Raw genomic sequence first — 19918 nt, 5'->3', positions numbered from 1 at the left:
CACAAAAAACTCTAAAACTCTTTGGGCCCACGGTCTGCTCCCAGCATCAGCATCGTCAAGTCCCACATACCCCGCGTGCCCCCTAGGTGCAGGGACCAAGCAGGAGGTTGACCCCCGGTCCCGAAAAAAAAACAAATAAATGGTGTCGTAACATCAGCTACCTTCGTCCCTAAAAGAAAATCTTATACCCACAGTAAGCCCTTGACTTTATGGGAGAAGCCACTGCTATAAAATAAAATAATAACACAATTGATTATCATTAATTTATATTTTAATATTATAATACATAGGTTTGTCTTCGATTAGATTCATTTCATTTAGTTTTTGTTCGCAATTCGGCCATATCGGCTGCCCCATGTCCAGTTCCGGGGGGTCCGTAGCTTGCAGTGTGGCCTGTTCACAAAAACACACCAAAAAATTAAGGATTTTTTATAAAATTTAATACCAGACTCCATAATTTTACTGGGAGATCGGACTTCATACTATTACTAGAAGATCGGACTTCATACTATTACTAGAAGAATGAAATTCATAGTATCACTAGAAGATCGGACTTCATAGTTTGACTAAGAGATCGGACTTTATAGTTTTACTAGAAGATCGGACACTTCACAGATTTACGAGAGGATCGAACACTTCAGTTTTATTAGAAGATCGGACTTCATACTTTTACTAGGAAAACGGGCTTCATAGTTTTACTAGAAGATCGGACTTCATACTTTTACTAGGAAAACGGGCTTCATAGTTTTACTAGAAGATCGGACTTCATACTTTTACTAGGAAAACGGGCTTCATAGTTTTACTAGAAGATCGGACTTCATACTTTTACTAAGAAAACGGGCTTTATAGTTTTACTAGAAGATCGGACTTCATACTTTTACTAGGAAAACGGGCTTCATAGTTTTACTAGAAGATCGGACTTCATACTTTTACTAGGAAAACGGGCTTCATAGTTTTACTAGAAGATCGGACTTCATACTTTTACTAGGAAAACGGGCTTCATAGTTTTACTAGAAGATCGGACTTCATACTTTTACTAGGAAAACGGGCTTCATAGTTTTACTAGAAGATCGGACTTCATACTTTTACTAGGAAAACGGGCTTCATAGTTTTACTAGAAGATCGGACTTCATACTTTTACTAAGAAAACGGGCTTTATAGTTTTACTAGAAGATCGGACTTCATACTTTTACTAGGAAAACGGGCTTCATAGTTTTACTAGATGATCGGACTTCATACTTTTACTAGGAAAACGGGCTTCATAGTTTTACTAGAAGATCGGACTTCATACTTTTACTAAGAAAACGGGCTTTATAGTTTTACTAGAAGATCGGACTTCATACTTTTACTAGGAAAACGGGCTTCATAGTTTTACTAGAAGATCGGACTTCATACTTTTACTAGGAAAACGGGCTTCATAGTTTTACTAGAAGATCGGACTTCATACTTTTACTAGGAAAACGGGCTTCATAGTTTTACTAGAAGATCGGACTTCATACTTTTACTAAGAAAACGGGCTTTATAGTTTTACTAGAAGATCGGACTTCATACTTTTACTAGGAAAACGGGCTTCATAGTTTTACTAGATGATCGGACTTCATACTTTTACTAGGAAAACGGGCTTCACAGTTTTACTAGAAGATCGGACTTCATACTTTTACTAGGAAAACGGGCTTCATAGTTTTACTAGATGATCGGACTTCATACTTTTACTAGGAAAACGGGCTTCATAGTTTTACTAGAAGATCGGACTTCATACTTTTACTAGGAAAAGGGGCTTCGTAGTTTTACTAGATGATCGGACTTCATACTTTTACTAGGAAAACGGGCTTCACAGTTTTACTAGAAGATCGGACTTCATACTTTTACTAGGAAAACGGGCTTCATAGTTTTACTAGATGATCGGACTTCATACTTTTACTAGGAAAACGGGCTTCATAGTTTTACTAGAAGATCGGACTTCATACTTTTACTAGGAAAAGGGGCTTCGTAGTTTTACTAGATGATCGGACTTCATACTTTTACTAGGAAAACGGGCTTCACAGTTTTACTAGAAGATCGGACTTCATACTTTTACTAGGAAAACGGGCTTCATAGTTTTACTAGAAGATCGGACTTCATACTTTTACTAAGAAAACGGGCTTTATAGTTTTACTAGAAGATCGGACTTCATACTTTTACTAGGAAAACGGGATTCATAGTTTTACTAGATGATCGGACTTCATACTTTTACTAGGAAAACGGGCTTCATAGTTTTACTAGAAGATCGGACTTCATACTTTTACTAGGAAAAGGGGCTTCGTAGTTTTACTAGATGATCGGACTTCATACTTTTACTAGGAAAACGGGCTTCATAGTTTTACTAGAAGATCGGACTGGACAGCTGCTGGAAGCTGTTAGCAAATCTTAACCCTCGTGTCCTGGTGAAACTGGAAAGGCCTTCGGGCCACCAGTGATTATTCAATCATAAATATTAATAATATACTATATATACATACGGTCCTGTTGTCCGTCCGCCGCTTGCTCCGGCTGCGCTTCGGCCAGGGCTTCTTGAGGTGCACGTACGTGATGTGGGCGCGCTTCTCGCTCGTGTGCTTGAAGCCCTTGCCGCACATCTCGCACTTGTACGGCTTCAGGCCGGTGTGGATCTGTCCGGGGACCGCAGTGATCAGTCGCGAACCAATAACCAACCGTAGCCTGTACTGGGTGTTAGGAGACCGCTTCCGGCAAGACAAACTAATGACAGACTGGAGTCCGCGCGGGTAGTTACTACCGCCCTGCCCATTCCTGCCGTGAAGCAGTAATGCGTTCCGTTTTGAAGGGCGGGGCAGCCGTTGTAACTATACTGAGACCTTAGAACTTAGATCTCAAGGTGGTTGGCGCATTTACGTTGTAGATGTCCGGTAACCGCTTAACACCAGGTGGGCTGTGAGCTCGTCCACACATCAAAGCGATAAAAAAAAAAGACAAGACAGACGACAGTACTAATGGCGCAGTAATATTACTGGTGGTAGGACCTATTGAGTCCGCACGGGTAGTTACCACCGTCCATCATGTTTAGTACAGCTAAATGAAACAATATTTTCATAAAAAATAAATTACTTTACTGACAAAAAAAAACCAGCAATGTAACGCAAAATCAAAAACAGCTGATGCTCGGGTCAACGACCGCCCGCGCGCGTATGAATGTACTTTATTTACTACCGTCTGTCTTCGTTTTCGGAAGCGGTCTCCTAACGCCCAGTTTAACTTTAGGACCGTATCTCTAGCGTTGCTATGTTTTTTTATTAATGCCCTTGTGAGCAGACGAGCATACGGCCCGCCCGATCGTGAGCGGTTACCGTCGCCCGTGGACTTCAGCAATGCCAGGGCTAGATCCAAGCCGCTGCCTACGTACCGTTATAAAATGAAACAGTCTCTTTTTTGGACAAGAAAAGGACAAACGTTCTCTTTTATATCAAACGCTCACCTTATATTAAGAGTGTTAAAATTAGAATTTGTTCTGCTACATTTTAGGAGTTTACAAGAATAACAAAAAAAACAGGAACTATCGATTGAGCCACTTTCATTTTTAAAAGTGCTCTGTGGTTTGAGCATGTGACAAAGGGATATTAAGATATAGTGCCGAGAGAAAGAGAGAAAAAGTGGAGAGAGAAAGGGGGAGAGAGAGAGAAAAAGGCAGAGACAGTAGGAGTAGAGAGATAGAGAGAAAGGGGGAGAGAGATAGAGAAAGAGGGAGAGATATAGAGAGATAAAGAGGGAAAGATATAGAGAGAGTGAGAGAGAGAGAGACAGAGAAAGAGAGAGATACTCACGAACATGTGCCTCTGCCTGTTGCTCTGCGAGGAGAAGTGCTTCCCGCAGAGCGCGCAGCCGTAGCTGGCGCGGTCGCGGCTGTGCACGCGGCGGTGCGTCATGAGCCGCTGCCGCATGCGGAACGTCTTGTCGCAGACCTCGCACTTGAACGGCTTCTCGCCGGTGTGCACCCAGCGGTGGTCGTTCAGCAGCGCCTGGCTCTGTCGTGTGTCAACGTCATTTTATATTGGGACAGGCAAAGGGAACGATGCCCATACAGCTTTTGTGCTGAGAAACTGAAGCAATGTCTTTTTGATTATAAAATAAATATAACTTTAAAAAACTCGATACATATTTGTAGAGATAGAAGAATTATTATAATTTATAGAATATTTACTGGTGGTAGGACTGTTTGTGAGTCCGCACGGGTAGGTACCACCGCCCTGCCTATTTCTGCCGTGAAGCAGTAATGCGTTTCGGTTTGAAGGGTGGGGCAGCCGTTGTATCTATACTGAGACCTTAGAACTTATATCTCAAGGTAGGTGGCGGTATTTACGTGGTAGATGTCTATGGGCTCCGGTAACCACTAATACCAGTTGGGCTGTGAGATCGTCATTTCATACGTCGCACTGGACATCTGCTGGAGAGGCTTATGTTTAGCAGTGGACAGGCTGAGATGATGATGGGGATGGGGATGCAAAGGAGGTTTGTATAGAGCACTTAACGGTAGGCATTGCTTTTTTTTATTGTCCTCGTAGACAGACGAGCATACGACACACCTGATAGTGAGTGGTTAGCATCGCCCATGGACTTCAGCAATGCCAAGCCTCTGCCTACTTTTTTTTTAGACGTCCCTAAGCGCGACGGCAACCACTCACCATCAGGCGAGCTGTATGCTAGTTCATACCTGGAACATCCGCCCGCACACCTCGCACATGCAGGGCGTCTTCATCGACGGGTAATTAGTTCGGTTCTTGTCCGGGTGCATCCGCCTGAAGTGCTTGTGGTAGGCCCGCGGGTCGTCCAGCTGGAGGCCGCACTGGAGGCCAAACGAATTAACATCGAATAAGAGGTCCGCGAACACTGGTCTACCAGTTACTTAGAGTAATGCGTAATTATGTACAGGGCGTTTACAAAATTGAAAGAACGTTTCTATATATACGTATTCTATGATGCGATGATTGTAGTGAGACGTGACGATTGTAATATGGCGTGACAGTTATAGTACAGGTTGACAGTTCTAATATGGCTTGACGATTGAAATATGACGCGACGGTTGTGGTATGGCTTTACAGTTATAATATGGCGTGACAGTTGTAATACAGGTTGACAGTTCTAATATGGCTTGACGATTGAAATATGACGCGACGGTTGTGGTATGGCTTTACAGTTATAATATGGCGTGACAGTTGTAATACAGGTTGACAGTTCTAATATGGCTTGACGATTGAAATATGACGCGACGGTTGTGGTATGGCTTTACAGTTATAATATGGCGTGACAGTTGTAATACAGGTTGACAGTTCTAATATGGCTTGACGATTGAAATATGACGCGACGGTTGTGGTATGGCTTTACAGTTATAATATGGCGTGACAGTTGTAATACAGGTTGACAGTTCTAATATGGCTTGACGGTTGAAATATGACGCGACGGTTGTGGTATGGCTTTACAGTTATAATATGGCGTGACAGTTGTAATACAGGTTGACAGTTCTAATATGGCTTGACGGTTGAAATATGACGCGACGGTTGTGGTATGGCTTTACAGTTATAATATGGCTTAACGGTTGTAATATGGCGTGACTGTTGTGATATGGCCTGACAGTTGTAATATGGCGTGACTGTTGTAATATGGCGTGACTGTTGTAATTAGGCGTGACTGTTGTAATATGGCGTGACTGTTGTAATATGGCGTGACTGTTGTAATATGGCGTGACTGTTGTAATATGGCGTGACTGTTGTAATATGGCGTGACTGTTGTAATTAGGCGTGACTGTTGTAATATGGCTTAACGGTTGTAATATGGCGTGACTGTTGTGATATGGCCTGACAGTTGTAATATGGCGTGACTGTTGTAATATGGCGTGACTGTTGTAATTAGGCGTGACTGTTGTAATATGGCGTGACTGTTGTAATATGGCGTGACTGTTGTAATATGGCGTGACTGTTGTAATATGGCGTGACTGTTGTAATATGGCGTGACTGTTGTGGTATGGCTTTACAGTTGTAATATGGTTTGACGGTTGTGATATGAAGTGACGTGACCATTGTGTGTTATTTACGATATAGACAGCCAGGGAAGTTTAAGTCATACAGTTTTCAGAGCACCTGTTCGCAGGGTATGGGTCCGTCGGGCTTGGCGCCGGGCGCGGGGGGCGGGCGGCGGGCGCGCGGGGCCGCGTCGTTCGGCCGCCGGCTCTTCGCCTTGTTGGCGGCGCGCTTCGTATCTGCGCGACGGAACCGGACCGGTTTAGTGGCTGTTGAACCTAACCGCCTAAGGTGTTCCCAATTTAAAACTGATAGTTACACGTTTGTTGGTGACGTTTCGAACGCCTAACCCACCATCAGTGTGTTTAGTTTGCGAGTATTTTAACGTTCTCGATAGCGTAAAAGTTAACTCGAATTTGTATGCAGTCGGAACCAGTGATAGGATTTACTGGTGGTAGGACCTCTTATGAGTCCGCACGGGTAGGTACTACCACCCTGCCTATTTTTACCGTGAAGCAGCAATGCATTTCGGCTTCAAGGGTGGGGTAGCCGTTGTAACTATACTGAGACCTTAGAACTTATATTTTGAGGTGGGTGGCGGCGTTTACGTTGTAGATGTCTATGGGCTCCAGTAACCACTTAACACCAGGTGGGATGTGAGCTCGGCCACCCATCTAAGCAATAAAAATAAAAAAAAAGAACAGCGCCCCTAGCGACGAACGTAGGTAAACGTTCCACCTCCATACAAATTTGAGTTAACTTTTACGTTATCGAGAACGTTAAAAAACTCGCACTAACAGACACAGTTGAAGTGTTAGCAAACGACTACCGTCAAAATTTAGTACGAACAATGCTTACTAGATATTTACGCTTCGTTTTAGGGAACCTGTAAAAGTGGTTTCCATTGCGCCCACGGTTCGAAAAAAGCATAAAGAAAGAGGTGAAAGAATAATTACAGCCCTCCTGATGGTAGTGGTTAACGTCGCCCATGGACGTCAGCAATTCCAGGGGCAGGGGCAGCCGCTGCCTATCGTTAAGTACTCTCCACAAACCTCGTTCGAAGAAGGACATGTCATAGCGCTCGGAAAGCTCCATAACCGGACGTGGGAGAAAAATATCTTTGACAGATTGACCTAGATTGATCTATTGACAGAATTTTTTTTCTGTCAATTTCACCCACGCTGTACCGTAAAATGGGGCGATTAGGGACAAATTCCAACTTTATGAGCAATTTTAAGGTAGTCGTTGATGTATATAATGCTATATCAGGATCAAAATGATTGAGTCTTGGGGGCATCTTTGTTGTCTAATTTAAAATTATGCAACTAGCATTCCAGTTTAAGCAAAAAATGCAAAAATAGGTGTAATCCCTATTTACCCGAAAATTGCGGTTAATTGGGACGAAATGAGAAATTTGCTAGGGTTGGCACTACTTTTATTTTTATATATAGTTTTAATTTATTTATTTATTTAGTTGCACCAACAAAGTGATCATCAATAAAAAAAAATGAAAAACTGACAAAAGTACATGGCAGACATCACCTCAATTATAGGTGCAATCGACAGTGCTGATATTTCTATCTGGGTTAAGAGATTAGGTGTGTCGGTTATTCCATGGATTAATCAGATGAATGCCTCTACTCTGAACAAATATTAAATATTTTATTATGTATTACTTAGACATTTTTGTCCACCTTGAGATTTCATTGATCTTGTTACATGTCTCTGCAAAATCGACTTACTTATATTAAATTGCTTATCTATTTCAACTAAAGACTTATTCCCAATTTCGCTTCGAATAAACCAGATTTTTACCAACAAATTTAAAAAATATTGTTATAACTACATAGACAACCCTACAAACCTGTACCTATTTATACTTAGGTCGTTTCCATTTCACGTATTCTCATCCCAATTGACCCCTTTTTCGTTGTTATTTGTACCTAAGACGTCCCCAATATCCCCAAAAACAACATATTTTTACATGTATTTTTATTTAATCAAATACATTAAAACCAATAACAACTGAGACTTACTTTTAATATATATGCTGGTTCAAACATTAAATAACGTTTATAAATCACAGTCGTCTTCTATTATTATCAAATAAATAAAAGAGAGCAAAGTTTCTAGCACTAAAATAATGACCACCACAGGAAGTTAATTTGAAACGCGATTTTTTATAAGTTAGCAGCTGTTATCATGCATATTCAGAGTTGATTTGTGAACTTTCAACATTCTACTATTAAACTACAAAAAATGGAAGATTTTGCAACGAATATAAATCTTATATTGAGCGTCGAAAGATTTTCCCGGTTTTTTCCCGATTCGCCTCTCAATCCCTAATCGCCCCATTTTACCGGTATATGACGACGAGGTCAACGATCTGTCTGTTATATATTTTTATTTTTTATTTATTTAATTTACTTCAAATTTTGCATCCATTTTAACACGTTCATTAACAATAACTACAATTTAGGAATAAAATAATAATAATAAAACAAAAAAGAATGTCAGAACTATCTTAACCTAAAGGCTGGTTTGGATCCAGAATGCTCAATATACACACGTGTCCGGTGTCTCATTATTAACTCCAATGTTCGGATTTCACTGACCGACCTCAAGCCTCAAGGCGTTTGTCTAGGGGGGCGGCGGGGGGTCGGGGTCGCAGTCGGTCCCCTCACCTGTGCTGTGCTTGGCGGAGACGATCATGTGGCGGTCGTAAGCGTCCGGGGACACGAAGCGCACGTCGCACTGCTCGCAGTACGGACCCTTCTCCGGCACCTGACGCGCACACAACATACGTAATGTGAATTATTAGTTATTACATACTGGGTAACACAGACAATAATACTAAATACTAATTCACTGGTGGTAGGACCTCTTCACTAGTGGTAGGACCTCTCACTGGTGGTAGGGCCTCTTGGGAGTCCGCGCGGGTAGGTACCACCACCCCGCCTATTTCTGCCGTGAAGCAGTAATGCGTTTCGGTTCGAAGGGTGGGGCAGCCGTTGTAACTATACTGAGACCTTAGAACTTGTATTTCGAAGTGTGTGGCGCATTTACGTTGTAGATGTCTATGGGCTCCAGTAACCACTTAACACCAGGTGGGCTGTGAGCTCGTCCATCCATCTAAGCATTAAAAAAATAAAAGTTACACCTTTGATGATGGGACGAAAAATATCATATTTTTAGAAAAGTTTTATTAGCATTATTCACGCTCCATCATACTAGTACAACTAAATAAAAGAATAGCTTCATAATAAACACATTACTTGACTATTAAAAAAAAACCAGCAATGTAACGCAAAATCAAAAACAGCTGATGCTCGGGTCAACGACCGCTCGCGCGCGTATGAATGTACTTTATTTACTACCGTCTGTCTTCGTTTTCTGAAGCGGTTTTCGAACACTCGGTATACATGGAGCGACGAGCCCGCAATGGAAGACGCACAACGCATCATTAAGACGAACCTTTCTTTTTTATTGCCTAGAGTGGACGAGCTCACGGCTTACATCATGTTAAGTGGAAGCCCATAGACATGTACAAAGTAAATGCCGCCGCCCACCTTGACATATAACTTCTAAGGTCTCAAGTACAGTTACAACGACTGCCCCGCCTTTTGAACCGAAACGCATTACTGCTTCACGGCAGAAATAAGTGGTGGTACCTACCCGCGCGGACTCACAAGACATAGCTTCTGGAGAGATCAGCTTACAGCTGCTGACTTTACTCATAAATTGATAAGTAGGATGTCCAGGGCCCACCCGGAGAGAGAAGGTACCTTGCCGTCCTCCAGCCTGTGCTTCAGCTGCTTGTGCAGCATTATCCCCTTGGCACTGACGAAGCAGTAGCCGCAGAGCTCGCAGACGAAGTCCGAGGGGTGTTTGATGCGAAGGTGACCCATGTAGGTTGTGAACTTACTGTAACATAATCAGGGATGAAAGATTATTTGGTTTGTAGAGGCTGTAGTGTACACCATCTCGTCGGGGTCACCACTGTAGGCTTCTAAGTGTATTGGATAGGCGCCGACACGATGTTTTTGAAGTGAAACTTCTTTAGGCGCATGAGGGTAAAATTTATACAGAACGTCACGCAGGTATGCAACGGAAGTGACATCAAACTACTATTGAAATTAAGTACTTGTCAAATGTCAGCAGTAGTAGTTGTTGTATTTTTCCAACTGGAAAGGCAAATGTATCATACGGTACAGCCTAATATTTAATAATTTTTTTTGTGAAAAATGTTAATAGGAATTAAAATGAAATGAAAAGAATTTGGAACATTAATCAAATAGCATGAAATTAAATTAGTCAATATCAATTGTCAAAATATTAGTCATTTACAATTTAGACATCTAAACATAATGTGACTGTCAACACTGAGGCTTGAGATTGACATTTGACAGACTTTGGGCGGGAACATATCTTCCTTTTTCTCTTCCTCTAAGTCTCGGAAATCTAAAGTTTTAGATTTGTATAAATATAAGCAAGACTTATAAATTAGTTCCCCAAAAAAGTTTCACTGCTGACATGTGTACTTTGTACGCACGCACTTTTTTTTTTCTTTTTCTTAAATGGTTGGACGAGCTCACAGCCCACCCGGTGTTAAGTGATCACTGGAGCCCATAGACATCTACGACGTAAATGCGCCACCCACTTTGAGATCTAAGTTCTAAGGTCTCAGTATAGTTACAACCGTACTCAGTATAGTACAAAATAGCCGCGGGTAACATCGCGGGACTCACCTATCAATAATAAAATTTAATATTTCCGAGCGAAGCGAGGGCGGGTCACTAGTACTATAATAACTTCGACAGTGAGCTTGTTCGTGACTCCGAGTATGAATGAACTCGATACGAAAATTCGAGTTAACTTTTACGCTATCGAGAACGTTAAAAGGCTCGCACTAGGCTCACACCGCTCTCGTCGTCGTGTGACGAGTGTCCGGCGCGCGGGGAGCGGAGGGTTGGGGGCGAAAAACGTAGGCAAACGTTCCAACTCCATACAAAGTTAAAAGACTCGTGTAATAAAAATCAAACCCGCAAAATTATAATTTGCGTAATTACTGGTGGCAGGACCTCTTGTAAGTCCGCGCGGGTAGGTGCCGTGAAGTAGTAATGAGTTTCGATTTGAAGGGTGGCGCAGCCGGTAATTAACTATACTTGAGACCTTAGAACTTATATCTCAAGATAGGTGGCGCATTTACGTTGTAGATGTCTATGGGCTCCAGTAACCACTTAACACCAGGCGGGCTGTGAGATCGTCCACCCATCTAAGCAATAAAAAAAAAAAAGTGAGCCGTCACGGGACGCCTGGCAGATGTGAAACATCGACATTATTTTGTAAAAGTAATACGCAGAAAAGAACAGATTGTGATAGGAACTAAATATGTCATAATGATAAAATAAAATATTACGAAAAAATAATTTGTTTTCAAGTAAAACACAGGTTATGTGTACTGTAGTAAACAACACTGTGTACACTACTATAGGTATACTATAGGTATCCGAGCTCAGTGTAGCGAGAGAGATGGCTTAACGCCGGATCGAGTGGGAGAGAATCGCACAGTCGATTGCGCATGGCGACGCGTCGCCACGGCATGCATCGCCACGCCAGAAATCGGTTTTACGTGCGGCTATAGATGTTTCACATAAAAAAAACTAAGCACACCGCTCTCGTATGGCGGCGCGCGGGGGACGGTTGGGCGGAGGGTTGGGGGGAGGGTCCGTCTGACGTCACTCACACGAACTCCTCGGGGCAGTGCGGGCAGCGGTACTTGGTGCCGCAGTGCCAGCGCTCGTGCAGGCGCGCCGTCTGCCGGTGGTTGGTGACGAAGGGGCACTGCTTGCAGCTGAACCGGCTCGAGTGGTGCGCGGTCATGTGCTTCCGAAGCGCATGCTGGTTCCTGAAGTAGATCCGGCAGACCAGGCACTGGTGGTCGCCGCATTGCTGGAAACGACACGGGATTGTGTAAGTGGCGGGTAGGACGTCTTGGGAGTCCACGCGGGTAGGCACCACCACTTATTTCTGCCGTGAAGCAGTAATGCGTTTCGGTTCGAAGGGTGGGGCTTCGACAGTCGCTGGACTATAGTGTAAAAGTTTGAGAGCCACCGGACCACTCACGTCTGTGTGTCGCGTCATGTGGCTGCTGTACGCGTCCGCGTCCTGGAACCCCTTGAAGCACTCGTCGCACTTGAAGACGCCGTTGCGGTAGTTGGAGCCCTCCTTGCGCTTGTGTATCTCGGCGACCTGCTCCTCGACGCTGAGCTGCGTGGTCGTGAACAGCGTGTCGCTCAGCTCGGCGTTCATGAACGGCTTCCTCCTGCGGTCCACCTTCGGCTCCTTCGACTCTTTCTTCGGCTGGAAATGCAAACCCTTTCTTTTGAACTGTTAATTTGTTGACTGGAAATAGTAGTGCAAGGCAGAGGGGGGAGGAGAGGGTGAATGACGGCTGATAGAAGAGAATGGAAGAGAAAAATTAGCTGTGCCGACCCCGTTTTTGTTTTATTGCTTTGTTGGGTGGACGGGCTCACAGCCCACCTGGTGTTAAGTGGTTACTGGAGCCCATAGACATGTACAACGTAAATACCACCCCGAGATAAGAGTTCTAAAGATTTTATTTGACAATGGCTGCCCCACCCTTCAAGCAGAAAAGCATTACTGCTTCACGGCAGAAATAGGCAGGGTACCTACCCGCGCGGACTCACAAGAGATCTTACCACCAGTAATTATGCAAATTATAATTTCGCAGGTTTGATGGGATGATGAGGGGTGAGGCAGCCGTTATAACTATACTGAGACCTTAGAACTCATATCTCAAGGTGGCTGGTGGCATTAGTAGACTCACCTTCTTCTTCACCTTCTCCTGTTTCACCTTCAGCTTAGCGGCCTCCAAGGGCAGGTTGTCGTCGGACGAGAACCCGTCGTCGACCTGATCACTCTTCACGATCACGTACTCCTGGGTGTCTACGTCAGCTGTGACGTCACCACCCTGCACGTCGTACTTGGTTTCCTCCGGCTCCAGCTCGGCGTCATCCTGCAGGTAGACCCGGCAGCTGGGGGCGGCGAGCCCGGGGTCCGCGTCACAATGCGTTACGTCACAAGTCAGGTTCGAGGTTAGCTTCTCCGCGGCTCTGTCTATCCTATTAATCGAGTCTGTGGTCAGCTGTAATGGGTGACAAAAAAATAATTGTTTACTTGAATGGTGTGTGGAATTCCTCTTCCCCTAAAAGGGAAGATATATAAGACCTTAATAAGGCCTGCCGTCTTGTATGGATCAGCTTGTTGGATGTTGATCAGCTGTGGCGGATGAAATGCGATTGCGTGCAGCAGAGATGCGAATGTTGCGATGGATGTGTGGAGTAACGAGAATGGATAGAATACGGAATGAGTATGTTAGAGGAAGTCTGAAAGTGGCACCTGTGACAGAGAAAATGAGGTTGGTAAGAAAATGTTAACTATGAATGGATATAGAGGAAGAGGTAGATCTAAGAAGAAATGGATGGATTGCGTGAAAGACGATATGGATAAGAGGGGAGTGAGCGAAGAAATGGTATATGATAAGAGGAGTATCGAAGGAGAAAACATGTTGCGCCGACCCCAGGTGACTGGGAGAAGGACAGGATAATGATGATGATGATGTGAATGGCGTGTGGAATCTTCCATACGTACAACCACAAATGGAATGGACGGTTTGCGCGTTGTGAGTCAGCCCGGATAGGCACCACCGCCCTGCCTATTACTGGCACGAAGCAGTAATGCGTTTCGGCTTCAAGGGTGGTGTAGCCGTTGTATTGTTACAACTGAGACCAGATATCTTAAAGTGGGTGACGGAATTCACGCTACTTATGTCTACGGGCTCTTGAGAAGCGAGACGTGAACGGTATTTGTCAAGCGTAACAAGCGCTCACTGTCCAGGCTTGCCTGCGTGAGCACCGCGATGTTCAAAACTGTAATTTGGCACTACCGTGCTCACGAGTGCTCAGGGGTGCTCACTGCAACCGACTCTGGTAGCAACACAAGGGCCGCGCACTACGTCATTTAAACCTGAACAAACACTAAATAGACAAAATAAAACAAATCACACAACTTCACTCCTCGCGTTCCCGCCAAAAAGTCCCAGCCGCTCCACCCCTCAATATCAATAGGGTTGTGTCTGTATTATTATTATTTTTCCTACCTATGCTGACAGCATTGAGAGGCTATATCAGCTTCTCCTTGACATGTAGGTAAGCTCACGTGGCTCAAACCGGGTGTGTTGCTAACACTGACCCTAGCAAGAGCAATGCTTCCCAGCATCTAGTGTCTGTATAGCTTACCACATAGTCACTCCGAAGCACCCCTAGCAGGAGCGAGTTGGCCCGGAGCGCCCTCCTTCTGAACCTGTCTCCGTTTAGCAGCCGCACCGAGCACTCTGGACACAGGTGGACAGGCAGACCGTCATCTTCCGTCACCTGCAAACACTTTATCTCTCTATCTCGCTCGCACGCGCGCCGTAACGGCGATGACGTCATCGCGTACCACATGTTTGACAAAACTAAAATAACGTTTTTTGCGACGATGCGTCTGAAGTTGACCAGCTACCGGAGTCCATGGACATCAACAAAGCGAATGCCGTCATCAACCTTGAAACGCGAGAGTCTGTGTTATATTCACGTATTACTGCTTCGCGGCAGAAATAGGCAGAGTGGAGGTGCCTATCCGTGCGGATTTTCAAGACGTTCTACCACCAGTAAGGCGTCTTGTAAAGGCACTTATCAGCGTCCTTGGCAGTGCTAATCTGAGAGGGCATACCATCAGACGAGACCAGTAGCCGAATAATGAGCTCGAGATATAAAGGCAATGACTATACTTGAGACCTTAGAACTTATATCTCAAGATGTGTGGCGCATTTACGTTGTGGATGTCTATGGGCTCCAGTAACCACTTAACACCAGGTGGACTGTGAGCTCGTCCACAAATCTAAGAAAAAGAAAAGTAAAAAAAAAATTAAAAGAAAAGAGAAGACTAACACAATTTATGAGCTGAGTTTAAATCCCTTTAAACGGCACTAACTTCAACCACGTAATGACATCTCCATTCAGAACTCGCTTGAAGGTACCGCCAGAGCGCTGACTAGACACCCACCTTGCAGAGCGCTTTAGTCCAGAACTGGGGCCAAGATTACAATACCATGTGGGTTGAATTATGTGGCTTATTGGTATCAAGGGTAATTACACTCAAAAGGGAGAAGAAGGAAGAAGCATCATAAAGACTTAAGACCGGAGTAGAGTTCATTCATACTACCTGGAGCCACTACGGTCATTCACAGTGCGTTTCAAAATATCTTTTTTGCCACGTACCATCCGGCTTTGGAATGAGCTCCCCTCCACGGTGTTTCCCGAGCGCTATGACATGTCCTTATTCAAACGAGGCTTGTGGAGAGTATTAAGCGGTACGCAGCGGATTGGCTCTGCCCCTGGCATTGCTGAAGTCCATGGGCGACAGTAACCATTCATTATCAGATGGACCTTATGCTCGTCTGCCTACAAGGGCAATACAAAAAATTAACAGCAGCTTAGACGCACAGAGGAAATACTAGAGAGTGGAAGGATGACGTATGATAGACCTCAATGGAAATAGGACACGCTGCGCTGACCCTACATAGTGGATAAGTGGATAGGAAGAACATGAAACAAGTACAAATAAAAATCCTCACCTGTATCCCCGTTAGGTTCTCATAGGCCTGCCTCAGCTCTTCAGTTTGTAAGGAGTAGAACCTCCCGCATGTCAATAGGCATATTCGACACGCCTGCAAAATAAATGTGTGAGCATTGATACTGTGGTGAGTGGTTACCGTCGCCCATGGACTTCAGCAATGCCAGGGGCAGAGCCAAGCCGCTGCTTACTGCTATAACAACTAAATAGTGCCAGCCATATCGAAAAACTCTATTGTCCCCTTAAGCGACCCGATTCACCCTCCAACGTCAGGGTGAATAGGGACATGTGAGTTTTGTTACTTTTTATGATTGTTCTTTAATTCTTAATGCATTATAAGTGAAAATTTAAACTACCGGAACCATTATGATCTCCGTTTTATTGCTATAACTACAAAAAAAACGATAAAATACAATGTCGAACTTAAAAAGTGTCCCGATTCTCCATTTTATGGTAACGTGGGTGAGACTCCCACAAGATGGATCAACCACCTATTGAGGTTCGCGGGGATCCTCTAGATGCAAACAGCGCAGGACCGATCTTTGTGGCGAGGCTTAGGGGAGGCCTATGTCAACCAAGATGAACAAGACTACAACAAGCAGGAGGACCAGAACTTTGTTGATATTAAAGAGGAAAGGAATGGTATGGAGGAATAAAGGTGAAGGAATAACATCGTGTAATAAAAATCAAACCCGCAAAATTATAATTTGCGTAATTACTGGTGGTAGGACCTAATGTGAATCCGCACTGGTAGGTACCACCGCCCCGCCTATTTCTGCCGTGAAAGCAGTAATGCGTTTCGGTTTGAAGGGTGGGGCAGCCGTTGTAACTATACTGAGACCTTAGAACTTATATCTCAAGGTGTGTGGCGCATTTACGTTGTAGATGTCTATGGGTTCCAGTAACCACTTAACACCAGGTGGGCTGCATCTAGGCAATAAAAAAAAAAAAGGTAAAGATTGAGATCAAGTTATTTTATGATTGTATTTGATTTGATTTTATGACAAGCTCAGGCACACACGGCAGGGGATATTTTGCTCTGTATGGACAACAGTGGATGTCTGTGGGCTGATAGAAAAAAAACCGACTAGAACTATGTGCGGAACAATAATATTCACTCACCTTTAAAGTCTCAGTACCGCGGAATGTGCAGCTCATTGTTGTCTGAAATTCAAAAGTATATTTCACTATGGAACTACAGTAGACTTCATTTGTCCTTATTTCGCGTCACAAAGCAAAGGATTTACATGATTTCTTTCAAAGTTATATTTTCAAGTCAATTAAATGACATAGGCAACCTTTTATAAGGATAAAGGGATTAGGGGAATCCCTAAAATATAGATATAGATATAGATTTGTTATCTTTAGAAAATTTACGAGGCGGCAAGGTGGGTGGCGGCATTTACGTTGTCGAGGTTTATGGGCTCCAGTAATCAGTTAACACCAGGTGGGCTGTGAGCTAGTCCACCCATCAAAGCAATAAAAAAAAAGACGTCAACTCTTTGAGGTTTCATGTCACGTGTGTGACGACATGCATGTTTTGAACGTCCACGTATACCATAAAGTAAAAGATATTTACTCACTTCCAAAAATGGAACTGCTCCGGCTTTGACCTTACGCAGACCGCTCTGGGTCTCATATAGGTTTTCAGCTAGGAAGTGTTTTGAACACACTGCACTCCTCTCCTTAGGCTCCCATCCATCTTTACATAACACCTGAAGCCAAGCTGCACGTAGAGACGGCTCACTCGGAAACCTGATTAAGTAATTTTTCTTATGTTAAACAGTTTTGTTTTTAAGTTTAAACAACTTTTTATCTAGGACAGAGATTTTTATGAAGTGCATAAACATTACAATGCCAATGCTACCATTAATGTTAATACTAATGTTAATGCTAATGCAATCACCTTAAGACAAGACACTGAATCTCAATTGAATGTTACATCTTTCCAACAGATAAACTAGAATGGTAGGCAGTGGCTTAGCTCTGCCTCTGGCATTGCTGAAGTACATGGGCGACGGTAACCACTCACCATCAGGTGGGCTGAATGCACGTCTGCCTACATGGGAAATAAAAAAAATGCAGAACTATTTAAAAAATATCTACATACAATCAATTTTTTTTTTATCTTTCCCATTACCCTCTACTGGGGTGTAGGGCTCGTATCAAATCCTTCCATCTAGATCAGTCTTGGGCAGTCTGTTTTAATTCCTCCCACCATAATACTTAATTTAAATTATTAATAAATTTTTGATAAAAATTTATTTATTTTCCCACTTCTTCCCAAGAACCCAAAGTAGATCTTTAATAAACTTATTAATAAAAGAAATGTAGTTATTAGTTTTAATAATAAAGGTTTAATAATATTTATATTGAGGTACACTGGCTTTTTCTAAATTAATTTTCGCCCACATTTATTATTTTGCGATATGGCGTCACTCAATTTAAATTTTATAATATATAAATGATCACTTAGAATCAGAAATAGGGTGTTGATGTATAAAAATCTATTTCAAAAAAATCTAAGTATATTGTAAAAATACTTACACATGAAAAGTGATTCCTTGAGATTTAGATAAATTCCTAGAATCATTCTTACAACCGGTGACACAGCATCTCATTTTAAACTGATTTCATCCACAATTAAATACTAAAAAAACTCGCGATCATAATATTTTATTTAAAGGGCGATTTTTTAATATTTTCTCCCTTTAAACACTATATTTCAATAACTTATCAAAATTAAACAATAGTAAATTTTACAATATAGTTACTTAATAATGAAGTACAATTATTAGAATATTATTAATTTTAAAATGAATACATATTTATGTTTTATTATCAATCAAACAACATTTGACCCTTCACTATAAAAATTTCTAGACTCGGTATTTTCGTGGAGTGGCTATTGGCAAATGTGAGAACAAGATGGCGCCGATCAGCTTGTTTAAGTTTTTTCGTGCTGCCTTTCAATCACATAAATAACGATATATGTATTGTCTGGATTTATTAAAGGCCGAGAAATTCAATTTGGTTGAAATCTCATCTCATTCTCATGTTAACCACACGTTAAGCATCATTGCATGTTCAATTAATTATTCGTAAAACAGCAAGTCTTAATTATTTCTATAGTTAATGACATCTTGGCAAACTTTGAGTCAAAAGTTTTGATGTTCGGCTACTCATACTTTTACTCCGTACTAGCTAATATGCTGAGACTGCGGTCTCTAGTGATTAAAGAAAACCTAATATCAATTAGTGTCCCGTCTCCCTTTTAAATCATTATTTGATGCTTGCCCAGTAATATTCTGCATTTACTGGTGGCAGGACCTCTTGTGAGTCCGCACGCATCATCACCCTGCCTATTTCTGCCGTGAACTAGTAATGCGTTTCGGTCTGAATGGCGAGGCAGCCGTTATACTGTAAAAACTGAGACTGAACTCATGTCTCAAGGTGGGTGGCTGCATTTAGGTTGTAGATGTATATGGGCTTCGGTAACCACTTAACCTGCCGTCTGGGCCGTACTCATCCAATCATCGAAGCTTTGAAGCGAATACTTGTTAGTTACTGTTTAGTAATAATTGACCAGGGTTGAAACACTGTTTACCACTGGATCCAAGTTTTTATTCCGGTAGGTGACATTTTTGCGAGAGCTATTCGACGTTCGTGATCTGGGTATTCTATTGAGATTAAGACTTGTCTTGTATAAAGTTTTAGCTTAAATATTTCGAATTTAGAATGTTTTTTTTCTATCCCCGCTTGCCCTAGTCTGCTAAATGTTAAAATATTAATATTTTTTCTTTACTATGTACTCGTTGTTATTTCGTTCATCAGTATTTTGATGAGAGTTTTTGAAGTATACTATGTGGGTAATAGCTTAGTTTAAAACTAATCTGTGATTTTGACATTTGACAGCACTCGCAGACTTTTTGGCGGGATCGCGAGGATTGAAGTTAAGTGATTTGTTTTATTTTGTCTATTTAGTGTTTCTTCAGGTTTTAATGTAATAACGGTGGTTTATTAACTGTTTAGTATCTGTGAGAGTGCACAAATGTGGGAAAATGAAACAAAGCCGCTGGACGTAACTTCTCGGGATCCTACAAAAAGTCTACTGAAAAAGTCTCGGTAAATGACCATCATTTTACTGAGATTATATTTCATCCCTTGACAATTTCTTAAACACCTAAAGTTATTTCTTATTTATTCTCAAAATA

The 19918-nt window shown here is 42.5% G+C and overlaps 2 protein-coding genes across 4 annotated transcripts in view; both read right to left on the bottom strand.

Moving 5' to 3' along the window:
• Positions 1-19918, bottom strand: part of LOC134199623 (uncharacterized) — a 500100-nt gene that overhangs the window by 227397 nt on the left and 252785 nt on the right. The window lies entirely within an intron of this gene.
• LOC101744304 (zinc finger protein 43) lies at positions 253-18850 on the bottom strand. 2 transcript variants are annotated; one of them, XM_038013889.2, is made up of 15 exons: positions 18252-18850; positions 17288-17459; positions 16827-16868; positions 15706-15798; positions 14327-14461; positions 12856-13173; positions 12132-12368; positions 11752-11957; positions 9791-9929; positions 8690-8789; positions 6126-6283; positions 4703-4834; positions 3816-4016; positions 2499-2648; positions 253-393 (listed from the first exon to the last, which is right to left on the bottom strand). In XM_038013889.2, the coding sequence occupies exons 1-15, from the start codon at positions 18323-18325 to the stop codon at positions 265-267; spliced, it is 2286 nt and encodes a 761-aa protein (XP_037869817.1). In that variant the 5' UTR covers positions 18326-18850; the 3' UTR covers positions 253-264. The 2 variants fall into 2 exon arrangements, with proteins under 2 accessions (XP_037869817.1, XP_012548033.3); XM_012692579.4 differs by having other exon boundaries at positions 6126-6244; positions 18252-18849.

The sequence above is a fragment of the Bombyx mori genome, chromosome 11 (genome assembly GCF_030269925.1).
Source record: "Bombyx mori chromosome 11, ASM3026992v2".
Taxonomy (NCBI): domain Eukaryota; kingdom Metazoa; phylum Arthropoda; class Insecta; order Lepidoptera; family Bombycidae; genus Bombyx; species Bombyx mori.
Note: the sequence above shows the minus strand (reverse complement) of the source record. Positions and strands in the feature narration are given on the sequence as shown.

Bases quoted from the DNA above. Each gene is read 5' to 3' on its own strand.
- LOC101744304 (XM_038013889.2), bottom strand. From the start codon at position 18,325: ATGAGATGCTGTGTCACCGGTTGTAAGAATGATTCTAGGAATTTATCT. The intron at 8,790-9,790 runs GTACCTTCTCTC...TGTGCGCGTCAG, and splicing joins ACAGGCTGGAGGACGGCAAG to GTGCCGGAGAAGGGTCCGTA. The intron at 4,835-6,125 runs GTGCTCTGAAAA...TTTGGCCTCCAG, and splicing joins GACCCATACCCTGCGAACAG to TGCGGCCTCCAGCTGGACGA.